This window comes from Vicia villosa, unplaced genomic scaffold (assembly GCF_029867415.1).
Source record: "Vicia villosa cultivar HV-30 ecotype Madison, WI unplaced genomic scaffold, Vvil1.0 ctg.001179F_1_1_1, whole genome shotgun sequence".
Lineage (NCBI taxonomy): Eukaryota > Viridiplantae > Streptophyta > Magnoliopsida > Fabales > Fabaceae > Vicia > Vicia villosa.
In genome coordinates this window covers 86925-103596 of record NW_026705520.1, presented here as the reverse complement: position 1 = coordinate 103596, position 16672 = coordinate 86925, and the positions used below count along the sequence as shown (strand labels likewise).

At 32.7% G+C, this 16672-nt stretch overlaps 1 protein-coding gene across 1 annotated transcript; it reads right to left on the bottom strand.

The window, feature by feature from the left end:
• Positions 1 to 9377: 9377 nt before the first annotated feature.
• Positions 9378 to 10854, bottom strand: LOC131633831 (ethylene-response factor C3-like). Its single transcript, XM_058904512.1, has one exon. The coding sequence runs from the start codon at positions 10741 to 10743 to the stop codon at positions 10111 to 10113; it is 633 nt and encodes a 210-aa protein (XP_058760495.1). The 5' UTR covers positions 10744 to 10854; the 3' UTR covers positions 9378 to 10110.
• Between the last annotated feature and the right edge of the window lie 5818 nt (positions 10855 to 16672).

The window sequence follows — 16672 nt, the reverse complement described above, 5'->3', positions numbered from 1 at the left end:
CTCAACTTATATCTACATCACAAACAATGGCTAGAAATAAATAACAATACTCGATTGTTAAACAACTACAACACGACCCTTTGCCGGACGGACCGACCTACTCTGATACCACTAATGTAACACCCCAAATCTACCCGAATATTTATTTCAAAAAATCAGAGTAAAATTTTCAACCAATCAAATAAGATGTCACATTCGTCATTTTAACTCACAAACGGAAAACGTGCCTTCACATGGATACATAGCAATTAAACGAAAGCGGACAATATAAATATTTAAATTAATCATAAAAAATACTCCATGAATTAAAACAACGTCGCATCAGAATTCACAAAACTTCACCAAACTTTAGTATCATCATCATAGCATCTTTCTCAATTAAACATCAAGTATGAACTAAAACCAAACACCAAAAAAATTCAGCAATTAAATTATTTAATAAAAACATTCGTTTGTCCCCTCGAGTGCTACGTATCAGAGCGACAACTGACTCGACTCATGGCGGCTACACTTCACTCACAAGCATCACTTGCACATTACCAATATAAAGGCAACGACGAAAACAATTAAAGGGTGAGATATCGAGCAATATAAACGAAATCATGATAAATAGTATATTACGGTTCAAGTTATAATATATCTCAATTCGCAATTTCCGTAAAACAGTTTAACATTCAAATTCACACAAAGTCACAAACAATTCAAATGAATGAGACGCGACAGATGCAATGCATATGGTACCCGGGGCTTCAGCCCCCATCACTAATTGCCCGTAATTAGAGGCATTCATACAGGCGTAAGCCTTCGTCACCATTCGCCAAATCGAGGCCGTCATCAAAATATGCAAATCATGCGATACGGATGAAATGCAACAAATCACAAGAACATCACAGTATATATATCGTCACAAAGGCATTCGCCTATATCGCCAAAATTATCAATAATCATTGATAATAATCATCACATCAATTTACTGCAATTTCGCAAACTTCACAGTATTCTTCGCATTCGAAACATTACCAAAATATCGATACCGAATTATTCCCGTACGTACCTAATTTATTCTACTCGATTGAATTAAATTCGGTCTACAGAAGATTCATTTTCTGTCACTGATATGCTAACTTAATGCTACTCTGCTACTGCTAAGGTTTACTCTGCTATCTCTAACAATTAACTCTGCTAGCATAATTTTCCTATTTCTTGAAATCGTTTTATTTATATAACCTCTGCTATATTGTGTTAATTCAATTACTGGTAATTCACTTAAGTTTATTATTCAATTCTAAGAATATTCAAAGGTAGCATTTTAGTTATTTTAGTTATTGATTGTAATTCATTTACTGGGCTTCTAAATGATTAAACAATAAAACAAGAAAAGTATATAATTGAGACATGGGACACCCGTCCCACAATGGGACTTCCCCAAGCACCCAAGGGCGCCCTCCCCTTCCCTTAGGGCCGCCTGCCCCACACATGTGGGGTCTTCCCCACTATTTATTTAAAGGACACCTGTCCTAGTTACGTGGCCCCGTCCCTTACCTCATTTTCTTCTTTTTCCCATATTAAATCATCAGTTTTCCATGAAAACAAACATCAACAACATCACAGAAAATATTCCCAGCACAAAATCCTTATCGATCATAATTTCAACTCAGTCAAACAATCACAGAAAAACACCAATCAACCATAGTGGCAAACAATAGATTTTGCAAACAGAATTCCAACAGAATTCCAACACAGTAGCATACAATTTATTCATGCATATTAGGAAAATTTCAATCGAACACAAAGATAACAAAATTCCCCAAACCCACATACAATCCATCATGTTCCCAATTATAGATCAAGAACCCCACCCCTTACCTTTGGAATGAAGGTTTCTCTAATTCGTCCCGATCAAAAATCCCCAAAATTGCTCTGCTATGGAATTTGCTCGTATCTCTTCTGTCTCTCTTTCTCTGCAACTCAGCTTCTCTCCAAATTGTGGTGTCTCACTGAGTTTTTCTAAAACCTAGTATTACCTCACTATTTCTAGTTTGGGCCACTCATCACACGTGCATACAGTATTGCTAACCAGCCCACCTACTTTAATTAATAAACCTTTTTTTAACTCTTAATCTCCAACTTACGGTCTAATCTCAATTGCTCGGAAAATTCCCAAAGCGCCGACTATTAATCTATTAATATTTCTGATACTAAAAATATTAAAATTCTCGATTAATTATCACTCCTCTATCCCGAATTAACACTGACTAAATTGTCCCAAAATGCAAAAAATTCAATAAACATTCCAAATGACTAAATTAAGAAAATAATCATTTTTCTGGGAATTACAGTTCCCATCCAAAAAAACAAGGTTTTTATTCACAGAGGGTCTAGGAACTCAGTTCCTCCAAACTGGGAACCAGTTCCCATCTCCAAAATCTCAATTTTCACATTTCAAAGCGTCCGGGAACTCGGTTCCTCCAAACTGGGAACCGGTTCCCGCTGTTGCAGAACCCCAAAATCCCCAAATTTTTATGCTACGAGTTTATCCCCCAAAACCCCAAAAAAAATCCATTCTCACATATTAAAACATCAGTTTAGGTCATAATTTCCCGGGTCTAACATTAACATCAAATAGTTATTCGAATCCACATATCAATTACATCATTTGCACAACAAATCATCCATCAATTTCAACATTGAACAACGACATCAAAATTGCAATTGTTATACAAACATGGATATTAAAGCATAGAATCTAATCCCCACCATAACCTATCATCATACAAACCCTTATAATGCAAGAATCCCACCCTTACCTGGTTTGGATTGAAGACAACTCTAAGCTCCCAATGGGGTTTGCCCTAGCTTTCTCTCCTCTTTTCCAAAACCTGGCTTCCTCCTCTTCCAATTTTGTTTTCTTATTCTGATAACACCATACTCTCTATTTCCTTATTTCATTAAAAAAAATCTATTTCTAATATCATATTGGGCTTAATGCTTAACACCCCTCTTTACTATGCTTCTCAAAACCAAATTAGGCCCATTAAACTAAATAGTTCTAAATAAACTAAAATATCAATTCTAATAATATTTCTCTGACTAAACTAATTTATTTACCATCATAATAACTTAATAAAATGGCATAATGCTAAATAATCTCATAATTATCAAATAATTCACAAAACACATCATAAAATAATTAAATAGCCACATAACATAAACGGATATTATTTCCAATAATATTCCACAACTACAATTGATCCATAACTTAAATAATACCAACTCGCAATTTGTATTTTTCCGACTAATCCAACTAATTAATCCGACCATAAACTTTACTGCTGAAATCAACATATTAATCCAATTACGCCTTTAGAGTAATACCGATAAATCCCGACTTTGACTAATTTCAACGAACAAATCCTTGATTAATTTAATTAAATAATTAATTAAATTCGGGGAGTTACAGACTATTTGTGTCAGAAGAGGAGGCATTTGTGCTATATTTCTAAGATGTTTTTCCAATAAAACATGTCTTAGATGATTAAGGTGATGATCAATCTTTGATTACTTCCTGGTTTTGATAACCTTCGATCCATGTTAGTATCTCAGCCAGTTTGCTCAAATTTGAAGGTCAAGTTCATATGCCAAGAGCATCCTCTCTGTCATCTGGAAGAGAAATATTTTCAGTTGTGTACCCTGGAATAGGTTATGTTGTGTGTGGATATGCACTAATCACAGTCTGTATTGCCCTTGAGAGGGATAATGGTTTATTCTCAAGGTATTCCTAGCAGTTGGTGAAGAAGCAATCCCTGATCAGAAGTTGGAAGATTCTGGAAAAGATGTCAAAGCTAATGTCTTGATATCAACATAACGGAGAATTTACTCTTCTCAATTTGTTTGACTGGTGTGTCTCTAAAACAGGTTGAAAAATGTTCAGCTGTTGATGTATGGGTCTCTTGTGTTCCCTTTAAAGAGATGTGTTTGGATTATTTTGGGTGTTATCCCCAAAGCCATAGTGAATGATAAAATCCATATGTTCGAGATTGATGCCAATGCTGATGTTGGAACATCATCTCAAGAATGTACCTATTCAGAAAAGGAAGTTGTTCTGGAGAGAGTATAGGAGTGTGGAGAAGTGGTTCTCTGAAGAAGTGAGCCCTATCTGATCAATGGTAAATACTTTGACAAGATCTGAGTATTTGTTGTTAGAACATAGTTTGATTCCAATCTTATCTTAGTGTTTTGATGATAACAATTAAATAAATTTTGTATAAGTAAATATGATACTCTAATTATATATCTCTTATTTCATAAGAAGTTCTAAACATATGCTGAAGTTCAAGAAAAACAAGTATCATCAGAACTTAGACTACATACAAATGCTGAAAGACAGTCACGCTGAAGTCTAGAGAAGTTCTAATGAAGAAACTTCTTAAAGCACCAACCGCTGAAGCATAATTCTGATAAGCGCTATCTCTACAAAGTCAGAAAGAAGTTTTCTTGAAGAAATACAAAGATAAAATACTATGACAGAAGAAAGATTATCGTTAGAGACATAAGGATTATTAACGGCTAAAAGCAGATTTAGTAACAACTCTCAAGAAGCGTGGAAAGCAAGTTTATCCAAGATAACATGCAAACATGAGAGGCTAAGCTAGCCTATTATCCAGCATCTGACGAAATCTTCAAAACGCTATAAATAGAAGATCATTTGAAAAAGGAAATAGACACATAATACAAGAGAGCTCTTACATGAGATAGAAACACACGCAAGATACAAGAAAGCTCGTTCAAAGAAATTTCTCATACTTTAACACTTATACTGAAAGAAAATATCTTTGTTCAAAGTATCAGTGTAAATTTCATCTTCATTGTACTAAACATAGTGAAAAATCACGATTGTAATATAGCTTAGATTAAGAATCACCTAAGATCACTTGTTAGAAATTATGTCTGTAATTGTTTATTGAGTAACCAAGTTGTGGTTAGGATTCTCAAGAAGTCAAAGTTTGTATTCCTTGAGTAACTAAGTTGTGGTTAAGATTCTTAAGAAGACGTTGACTGTTGCCTTCGTGGTTTGATGTAATCAGTTTTTGATTAGTGGATTAAGTCCTCGACTGAGAGAGGCGAAATCACCTTGGCGGGTGGACTGGAGTAGTTGAGTTATAATGAACCAGGATAAAAATACTGTGTCATTTTTATATTGCAAAAAGAAACCACTTGTTCAAACCCCTTTCTAAGTGTTTTCATACCCTTCTTTTGTCTGTCCTCGGATGAGGTTATGCATGAAACTAATGGTAAATACTTTGACAGGAGCTGAGTATTTGTCAGAGGCGTTATGCAAGTCTACAGTCTGAACATGGATTTAGAGGGCCAGCATTGAGCATAATAGAATTTATTTTTCTCTTCTGGTTGAGGAGTGGATGTACAAAGGTCAACATTGGAGAATGTAAAATGTCACACATTATCCCTATGGACTGTGTCACTAATTTTGGGTGAATGAAGAACAAAAACCAGTGGAAGGCATAATGGTTTACTTCAGGTCACGTGATGGCTTCTCAAACCATCAACTTTTGAAGAAGTCTTGAGAATAAAAAGAGTAAGAAGACAATGTCTGAAAAGATGTCAGGACATTGTTCAAGACTTATGTCCCTCAGGACATTGTTCAAGATTGTTGGTAGCTGCTGATTAAGTTTCCTCTTATGCTTCTTAAGGGGTCTCTTATGCCACTTAATGGGTCACTTATGCATTGTTAAAGAGTTATCCATCAATAGGGAAATTTGGATACCTTCATCAGTGACAAGCATTGGTTTCCACATTGAGGAGAAGTGTCAGCTATCTTCTTCCTCATGTACACCAAATGACTTTAGGATTTTCTACTCCTTTCCTGAGGTTGCTGGTTTGTGGTGTATGGAAAATGGAACTCATTCAAAATGTTGTGTGAAGAAGTCAAGCAGGATGTCCTGACAACCTTCATATAAATGAGAAGAAGACTAACTCTTTGGCAGGTAGATCAGCGACTGAAGTCTCAAAAAGAAAAGCTATGCTTGAAGAGTGCATGAAGACTACTACACTATTGCTCGACTTCTGTTGTTTTTGTTGCTGAAATATGAATGTAATATTTAAATTTGTTTTTGCCAAAATTTTCCAAATGGGGAGATTGTAGATTCTCTAATTGTATGGTTGGTATTAATATTTGTATGATCAATAAGAGAGAAAGGGTAAGTCGCGACATTTACCAAGAAAAATTGGGGTGTCTTTACCCGATAAAGGCAACAATTCTTAAATTCTCATCACACAGAAGCAGTCCAGGATTTCTAGAGACTGGATCTCCGATTCACTCAACTTCTCGTATATGAACCCAGAGATCGGTAGAGGATCTTTGGTCCAATAGTGAGGAAAAAGGGAGTGCCCGTCTAAAGAAAAAAGTACTTGGGGATATCTCGGTCCATATTTGACTCGTACAAACCGATCCTTAAACCCTTTGTAGTTATAAGTGTACAATTTAAGAAAGCTCTTCTAAAAGATACCGCTGATTTGAATCCAAATGCGCTTCTCGACCCTTTTTACCTCAAAGAAAGAGAAAAACAGGCATACAGTGGGTGTAATACGCAATGCCTCACAAACTTTTTCAAAGGCCTTTACAAAGCCCCAACTATTGGGACGGAATTGGGAGGAGGCCGCGTTCATGGTCTTCAATATGTCCGCCTTAAAATCCGAGAAAAGAATACGGACCTGGAAGTCTTCCAACACACCGGAATAAAAGTAAAAAAAAACTCTTCTTTCAAGCTCTTCGGACGAAGAATGCATACGCGTTCCCCGGGGTTGCACACCTCCAAAACAATGTCCTTCTCCTTTCTAGTTGAAGATATATTCCTTAGAGAACAAAGTTTTATGATCTCTATGTCATCGAAGGAGCTATTTTTATAGCCCATCACTTCTTCATCAAAAGGGGCGGGAGTCTCCATCAGTATCTCCATAGAACCTGAGGAAGAAGAGGTGGAATCAGAATCACTAAAAGGGGGCAAAAACATCACCATAGACTTCTTCTATGGCTTCATTGAACCTTTTTTTGCCTAAATCCCCTTTCATCTCACAATTGCACTGACCCCACATCTTATTTTCTTTCTTTAGCATTTACGGGTTTCCTAATATTTACCTCATAATCGCACTCTCTAATAATTACCAATTTTCTAAAAAGAAGAATGAAAAGTAGAAGTTAAAAGAAGAGTGAAGGAATTACCTGAGAAAGGAAGTGCTTGATTTGAAAATGAATGTTGAGGAGATAAAACGTTATGAAAGTAAGTTGTGATGGAGTGAATGAGGAGGAATAAGGCTTAAATATGATTAATAAACGGTAGTGTGAAGGAGGGAACAATCGCCTATGATCAATACCCCATAAATGAATCATTACGCTATGAGGGGGCCTAGAGCGTTTAATCGACGTGACTTTTCATTTTGACCACGTCAGTAGAGATATGAGTCGGGTACAAGACTCAACATTAATGGAGAAATGTTTTTTGGGCTTTCACGACATAGCATCACACCCTTAAAAGAGGGACTTATACTCGAGGGCTTGTGTACATCGCGAAAAATATTCTTGTCGGACCGGGATCTATAATAGGTTTAGGCCAGAGTCAAGGAGAGATCGAGGAGAAACAACTATTGAAATCCCCGCTTTTAGCTTAGCTCACTCGCCGGGTAGATATGACTACCCCGAGTGGCGAACACGGGTCCCAGGCCAGGTAAGCATCCGTACGCGACCTAGTTCGCTAGGGGGAGGACGCAACTGAACTATGGAGGTAACACTAAGGATGAGGCCGGATCATTAATAAGGTCGTTATGTGATGATTAAATGAACTAGTTAATGACGATGATAGACGTTTCTAATGATTATGAAACAAAAGAGAATTCAAGATGCAAGATGTGCTTCTTAAATGAGGCTCTGCAAAATTGAGATTGTATAAGGGATTCCCGCAAAAGGGATAAGCAAGACATTTATTTTAGGCAAAGACATATCACTGTCATAGCACCTAAATCCCTCAAAATACTACATAAACCTATTCATTACAACTTTCCCTATTTCTATAAGGAAGCTACTCGTTTAATATTTTTCGCAACAACATACTTTTCTTTTTTTTTTCTTCTTTACATTAACTTCATGTGGTTTATAACCACACTTAACTATCTTGTAGAAGCATCTTATACAAACTTCTTTTAGATTGATGGTCAACTTCCATTTGAATTCATAACTTCTAGAACTTCAAAATTTACATTGTATTCATATTTTAATTTAAAAAAAATAATACTTTTTAAGGATTTTTGTATATTTTGAAAGAAAAACTGTTTTATTAATTTTGAGAAAATCTCAACATTTTAAATTCAAAATATAAATTTTAAGCATATTATCATTCAAAATACCATTATTGTAATTCAATAGCTTATAAGATTGCATATGTTGGTCTAAGAGACCAACTAGTTCAATTCAAAGTTGGACTGAAAAAGTTGATGACAATGGTCTTGTGTAGTTTTCTAGTCCAACAGATTCACAAAATTTCTAGAAATCCCACCAACTTCCTTAGGTGGTTTCCTTCCATTTTCCTTTATCTTATTTTTCATAATAAAATATTGCCGCTAAATACTAATCATGTTATCTTTATACATTCAATTATTAATTAATTTCTCTTTTGACCGTGTAATTAAGTTTGGTATATTTCGAACCTAAGCCTATGTTTCATAGCTGCAGGTGTTGTCACACGACAAATAGCTTAGCCTAATCTGGCGGCAAACTAGCCCCGCCACACACTTGTTTTGAGCACAATTTGATAGTTAATGTATCATATCTTGTTTATAATTTATAAAAAAAAAAAACATATCCAATGTCACGCATGTCCCACGTTAATAATACGATAAATGTCTATTCAATGAGACTAAATCTTGCTTCACCAATCAAACATTAACAAGGGCTATTTTGAGGATATTTAGATGGTGAAAATTTCATAAAAGTTGAATGCCGCAAGTTCAAATTCGACTCGAGTTTCTGTGATCAAATATTTTTACAACCAACTTTTATAAATTAATTTGATAGTGATAGTTTAAGATATGAGATTGCCCTTTTCTCAAATTCTCAAAGATCAATCTGGTTAAATAGTTTTTGCCGTCTATGACTTTCATATTGATCTGACATAGAGTTTATATAGAGTGACAAGTTCACTGTTCACATACAAGTTAATTTTATAAAGATAAATCATATCAAATTTTAATTTTAATATAGTATCACATTCTATGAATCGAACCATAGATCAATAACAATTTATATAGAATAATATTTCTCATTTAAATTATCATCTTAGTGAGATCCATTTATATTACTACTAATATTCCACTAAATAATTTGACATGAAAACCAAAAAATAAGACTCCACAAAGAACAAAGAAGTTGTTAATAAGCTGTCATACGAAGATCTCATTGCCAAAAATGTAAGATTTTGACACACATATCCTCAAACAAAATTACAAGGTTGCCAAAATAGTTAAGAAACTCTATTATATGTTTGCTTGTATATTTCTCCACGCGTGCACTTCACATTTTACACAACTATTCTATGCATGTTGACTTTACACTCAAATAAAGCCAAAACCACAATCACCTCAATCAATAACGACAAAAACCATACCCCACAAACTTCACCACTTCATTCCTTGAACCTTATCTATTCAACTTTACATACAAAAGAAAAAACAAATTATTTAGAAGAAAATTCTCCTATAGACTCCCAAAAAGAAACATAATAATCATAACACAAACTCAAAAAAAAAAATCAAAATGATCTTCAAATTTTGATCATTCAAACACTACAAAGGCTTTCATCACCCTTAAAAAAAAGTAAAATATTAATTACATAAAATTACTAAAAAACCAAAAAAAAAAAATAGAAATAAAATTAAGCTAAATATGACTAAAATCCAAATGTACTTGGATAAAATGGTAAATGATCTCTTACAGCAAAACAAGACGTCTTGGATTTAAATTCAGTCGAGAACGTGCAAAAATATTAATTTTTGTAGTTGCGCACAGATGATATTTTTTCATCACAAAATTTTTTGTTGAAAAAATCACTTAGGACAAGGAAATTCATCAGAAGACATCAACAATTGTTCCAAATAATCCGAACCAAGATCTTCAAACACGACAGAATTATCAACACTGATATTATTGTTATTACTGTTGTTCTTGTTTCTAAAATCTTGTTCTTTGTTCTTCGCGAACCCGATTTTCCTTCTCAAAGAATGTTTCCTCTTAAGAGCAACAACAGGAGAACAACCATATTCAGAACATTCATCGCAATTCATATCATTAAGCGATTCTCTCACAATCTCCACAGGAAAATTGAGTATAGCAGAAGTGCCTCTCATGGCAAAAGCAGCTTGATCATACGCTAAAGCAGCTGCTTCAGCACTGTCAAATGTTCCTAACCAAACCCTCATTCCGTTTCTCGTTGAATCCCTTATTTCGGCTGCGAATTTCCCCCATGGCCTCCTTCGAACGCCGCGGTAGGATTTCTCCTTCCGCGGCTCGTTCTCTTCGGAACTTATGGAACTTACCTCTTCTTCTTTAACTCTGGTGCTAGTGAGGGAGGTGTTTGCATCGTTGATCATGCCGTAGAGAAGCATCTCTTCGGGGTCGTTTTCGTTGAAGGGGAGATAATTGAATTCGAATGAAGAGGAAGGGTTTGGAGTTGAGTTCATCTTTGTGAAAACAGAGTGCTCTGGTTTTTGAAGTTTAGTGTTGTAACTTGTAATTGTGTACCGAACTTGTTTTTATATAGAAAATTTGTAAGGTGGTAGTAAAACTGTAAGAGTTGCCACAAAAGTGAAGTGTAAAATGTAAAGGTGAAAGCAAAAATAAACTAAATAATGAAAGTTTATAGTGCTACATAATCATGTATATATTCAAAGTTTTTTTTTCTATGGGATGTGTATATTCTAAGTATCTTTGGTATTATTAAAAAGAAAGTATCTTTTGGAAGGTTTGCTCCCTATTTGCCACAACAAAATGTTTATTCTAAATAAGGACCAACATGGTATCACGGTTGACATATAATATGATCTTTAAATCAAAAAATGTTATTGTTACACTAAAATTATAAAACTATTTTACACTGTATTTTTCTCTTCTCTCTTTAACTAAACTGTATTTTTCTGTTTACTGATATGATAAGTATTAAAATATTATAATAATGAATAATTTTAAAAGATGAAAAAATATTTAATTTTTTTTTACGTTTCTTAAAAATAAGAAATATTATATAAAATTGGGTGATTAACCAACTTTATATCTTTCTTAATCAATATTTTATATTTTATTCACCAACTTTATTTTACTACAAAAAAATATTTTTAATATTTAGTTGTTTATGAACCAACTTTATAATTTTATTAACCAATATTTTACTTTCCATTAAGAATTAAAAGATAGTGCACAGACATTGTAAAATAGTTTTACACCGTCATCAAATGAGAATTCATCAATTAACCATATCATAATTTATTTAAAAATAACAGTATAATTTAGCATTTAACATGATTGTGATTGCTTGACAGTGTAAAATAATTTTAAACTGTCGATATATATCCTTTATTTTCTTTCATTAATCAACTTTGTTTTACCACTAAAATTATTTTTAATATCTAAGCGTTTATTAACCAACTTCATCACTTTATTAACCAATGTTTTACTTTTTATTAACTAACTTTATTTTTCTGCTAAATTATTTTTAATATCTACACGTTTATTAATCAACTTCATCACTTCATTAATAAACTTTTTATATTTTATTAACTAACTTTATTTTATCATTAAAAGTCAATGTTCATGCACTATTCTTAGATATTATTCACTATTATTATTCACGTCACTTATATATATATATATATATATATATATATATATATATATATATATATATATATATATATATATATATATATATATATATATATATATATATATATATATATATATGGGACATATCAAATGAGAACAATAATTAATAGATAGATTATGGTTTAAATACATATCACAAAAATGCATATCTAAGCATTGATTTTAAATCGTATGGTCATTATTAAAAGTTCTCAATTCTCATTATAGATAAAGTTCTCATTTGTCTAATGTATAAATACGGTAAACAGTGTTTGATGTAAATATTATAGTATAATATAGAGTTAATAATAACAATAATGTCTTTGAATATATTGTTTTTTTTTTTTTGACAATTTGAATATATTGTTTTAAAATCAAGAAATGGTGTTTTGACACCATTTTAAGTGTCCAATTGTATAAAGTGTATATACATTTTCATTTTTTAATTTCTTTTCTTTTTTATTATGTTAAATTAATAGTTATAAAAGATATATTTTTATATGGTATTATAATACGGTGTTGAATTTTGAATGTTTCAAATAACACTAATCTTTTAAAATTATCTCTAATTTGTTTGATGGAATATCTAGAAGTATCGCTTTGAATGTCTATCGATACATTTTCCAAATTATGTAAAAAAGAGGGAGTGATTATGTGCATATGATCTATGTAGATGAGTTGGTCTGAGCTTTTTTTTTGCTCTATGTGTAGTAATGTGTAGCAATCACCTTGCAAGATCTCTGATATGTGTTTTACTTCTACTGATGTGTATGTTCTATTGTGGTGTGTTACTTGTGTTCTCAATTTGTTATTTGTGATTTTGAAGATTTAATAATGTACATCTTGTAAAAATTATATTAGTTGTTTAAGCCAAAATTTTTCAAAGGGGGGATTGTTGTTCCTTTTGATTGGCTTCATTAGGTAAAACAACATGGGAAGTACAAGATGTATTTTTGTGAAGATGCATCATGTGGGACAAGATGTTCCAGCATGAGATTCAACATATGACCTCAGTCTGTTTGCTAGATTTTGTGAGTAAATCTGAGCGAGTAAATCTGAGAGTGATTGTGTTTATTTCTATGATGGTTGTTAATCCAAGTCAGTTTGAAGAAGATTTAATATAATATGGTTTAAATAAAAAGATTTGTATTTGGTTTAAATAAGAAGATTTGATTTGATTGGATTTGTATTGAAGAAAAGATTTATTTAAATATATCTTGAAGGTAAATTTGTTTCAGATTTAGTTTATTCAAGATTTTGCTGATATTGGATATGAAAAGATATTGATTGAAGATTCATTCCATGAAAAGATTTAATTTGGATTTACACTTATCTCTATAAAAAATGATTTAAAGTGTGATTCAGTTTTGGAAAGAGATTTATTCTAAATCTTTTACTTGAGAAGTTGGAATATGGTAGAAGATTTATTTTATATTATATGTGAAATATGGTATAAGATGTTGAACACATTGTCTTAGACATCATATCCAATATCTGTCTTGCGAAGAACAAAATTTCAAATTATATACTTACTACCAAGCATCATCGGTCATCTGCAGTGCCTCTCACATCACGTGAGTAGGTCTCCTAGATAACCTCAAAACAACATCGTAGAGGGATTTTCGCCATCATGGGAAATCCCTCACCTCCATGTCGTGTTATAAATCTATTAAGGCCTCCTGAGTCTCACTGCCCTTGCAAGGGGAACCATTATCAATTCTATAATAATTTAAAGTAGTGTGGAACTAGTTTTTCAGGTAGGCGACAAAGTAGATGAGAGTGTGTTCTAGTTTCATCCTTATTTTTTAGAAAAATGATCCAAGTATACGAGTTAAAACCATCAACTAGTGTAAGGAAATATTTGTAGCCTAAAAGAGATACAGTTGAGAAAGGACCCTTAAGATCATCATGTAATAATTCAAATGGTGCAAAAGAAATATAATTACTTAAAGGAAAATGTAACTTTTTTTTTTCAAAAAATGGAAAGAATCCCAAGGTGGATAATTTTTTTTATTAGATACAAAAGGATATATATTTTTTGAAATGGCATGAGAGCCAATATGAGAAGTGTTACCTATCTTATAGTGCCATATAGTAGAATTGGCATTGGAAAAAAAACTACATACAAAGTGGCCAGACCTAATATTTTCATAATAAACCACATATAATCATTTGTGCATTTTATCTATACCAATCATTACCATGGTAGAAGTCTGCAAAATATGGCAAGCATCATAAGTAAATTGAACACAATAATTGTTGGACAATGCAAGTTTAGTAATGAAAATGAGATTGACATGAAAAGAAGGAATGTATAAAATATTATGTAGGGTAAGGGTTGGGGAGAGTATGATAGAACCAAATATATGAGTAAAAATAGTCATTCCATTAGGTAAGGAAATTGAAACAGGTTGGCAAGTATGATAGAAAATAAAGGAGGTAAGAGTAAAAGTAATATGATTAGTGACACCAGTTTATAAGATCCATAGTATAGAGTTCTTAACATCATGACAAGATGACTTGGATGTCAAGGAAAAAGGAGAGCTAGAAACAACATTAACTTTGGAGCTGAGATTGGTATATGATTGTTGTAACAAGTGAATGATACTTTGATATTGCTCTTGAGTGAATCAAAAGACTTGGAACTTGAAGAACCTTTACCAGATGTGTCAGGATTGGCTTTAGAATCATAGTGATCAGTTGCTTGAGAAGGATTTCCTTTTGTCTTGAAACCTGAAGGGTAGTCATGCTTCACAAAACAAATGTCAGTTGTGTGGTTTGTTCTACCATAATGAGTGCAGTCTCTATTGGTGCCTTTAGGTAGACTTGTCCATTTCCATTCGTTGGGAGGGTTGTACTTAGCTTGAGAAGCATTAGCCAATAAGGTTGTAGGGGATGGAGAAGGTTCGGAAGTATCTAGTGGAGAAGGGTCGAGAAGAGGAATGAAAAGTTTTGTTTCTTGTTGAATAACCAATGAGAATACAATGTCAATACCTGGCAAGGGATTCATGAGTATTATCTGAGATTTGGTGGTGCTAAACTTCTCCTTAACACCCTTAAGGAAGTGTATAAAATAATCTTGGTCACGATACACTTGTAAAAAAGAAATAGCATTGCAACTGCATTGGATGGAGCATTTACAATGAGGAATTGAGCGATAATTCTCTAAATAATCCCAAAGAACCTTCATCTTGGTGAAGTAATTAGAGACATCTAAATTTCCTTGAAGAAGCTTGTAAAACTCTTCTTGAATTTTTGAAATTCAAACAGTGTGACTTTGAGAAAAATGTGTCTTGAGATTTAACCAAACTCTAGTTGCAGATTCAATCCAACGAACTAATATGGAAATGGATTCACTGAGTGAATGTTGAATTCATGCAAGAACTATGGTGTTGCATTATATCCAAGGTGCATATAGAGGATTTGAAACGTTGAGCTTTAGAAGGATTCCATCTACAAACTTCTCCTTGTTCTTGGAGATTGAGGCAATGTGCATTGAATGGATCCAAAATGATAATTTTTGTTGTTTAATGGAGGGCCAAATAAGAGTAATTGAGGGGTAGACTTTTATTAGGATCAAGGTAATAAGGATTGAAGTAATTGGTTGAGAAATCACCTTAATTAACAAGCGCCATGGAAAAGGTGATCAAGAAAGAAGAAGAAAGGAATCAAGTGAAGAGAAAACATGGAAATTGCTCGTGATACCATGAAAATGGAATAGGTTAAAAGTTAAGAAACCCATTTCTATTGATGAATGAATGAGAATTACATGAAAGATTATACAAAGATAATCCTCTATATAGAAAGATAAGAGAAAGTTAGTACACAAACTAATTAACTTCCACAACTAATCCTAACTAACTATTAAATATTAAATATGAAAAGTAATGTAAAAAGTTGTTACTTGCACATAGAAAAAAAAATGTAAAAGTTATATAGGAATCAACTTGACATTTTAATAGAGTTAAAGATCTTCTTAACATATATTTATGGTGTCAGAGACCGATTTAAAAGTGTTTTACGGACGCAATTTAATTTAAAATTTTAACTTTTAAAAAATTAAATGCACAAATAGAATATTTTTACATTTTTTTTAACATGTGTGTACAAATTAGCATTTTCTTTGTAGCAATTACTCTCCAACTTTTTGGCTTGGATTCTTTAAGCTGCCAAAACATATATAGTCTAAGTAGGTGCTATTTCAGTGATATATATGGTCTAATTTTTTTAATAGTTTAATATTTCCATTTTTTTTACTAAAACCAAATAGATAGGCCAATGATATTTTTTCCGACACTAAATGCGTAAGATTTTAACTTTACCTCGTCATATTTTAGATGATTAACCTATTTGCCTAAACTCATCCTCTTTAGTTGGTTACAAAAGTTTGGTATGATAGTCTTTTGAAAAAGACTGTTATTTTATGATTAATTCGTGTCTACCTTTACAAGAATATGCTCGATGTGTGCTAGTATCAAATAAATATATAACCCCACGATTGAAGTAGCAAATCATAAGCCTGCATATGCAACGCTCGGTGTACAAAGATATCAGAGGAGTAGTTGTGACATGAAACTCTTAACATCCACAAGAAAGAAGATATTGGACCCATATAAACCAAGTAATTAGTAAAGTAAGAATCAATGATTCATAATTTTATATTCAAGATTTGTTGTCGGTTAAGACTTAATACTCAATTCGTTGTCTTTGTTTGGGATGAGCATGAAAAAATCTTTGCAGAAGGATATATCT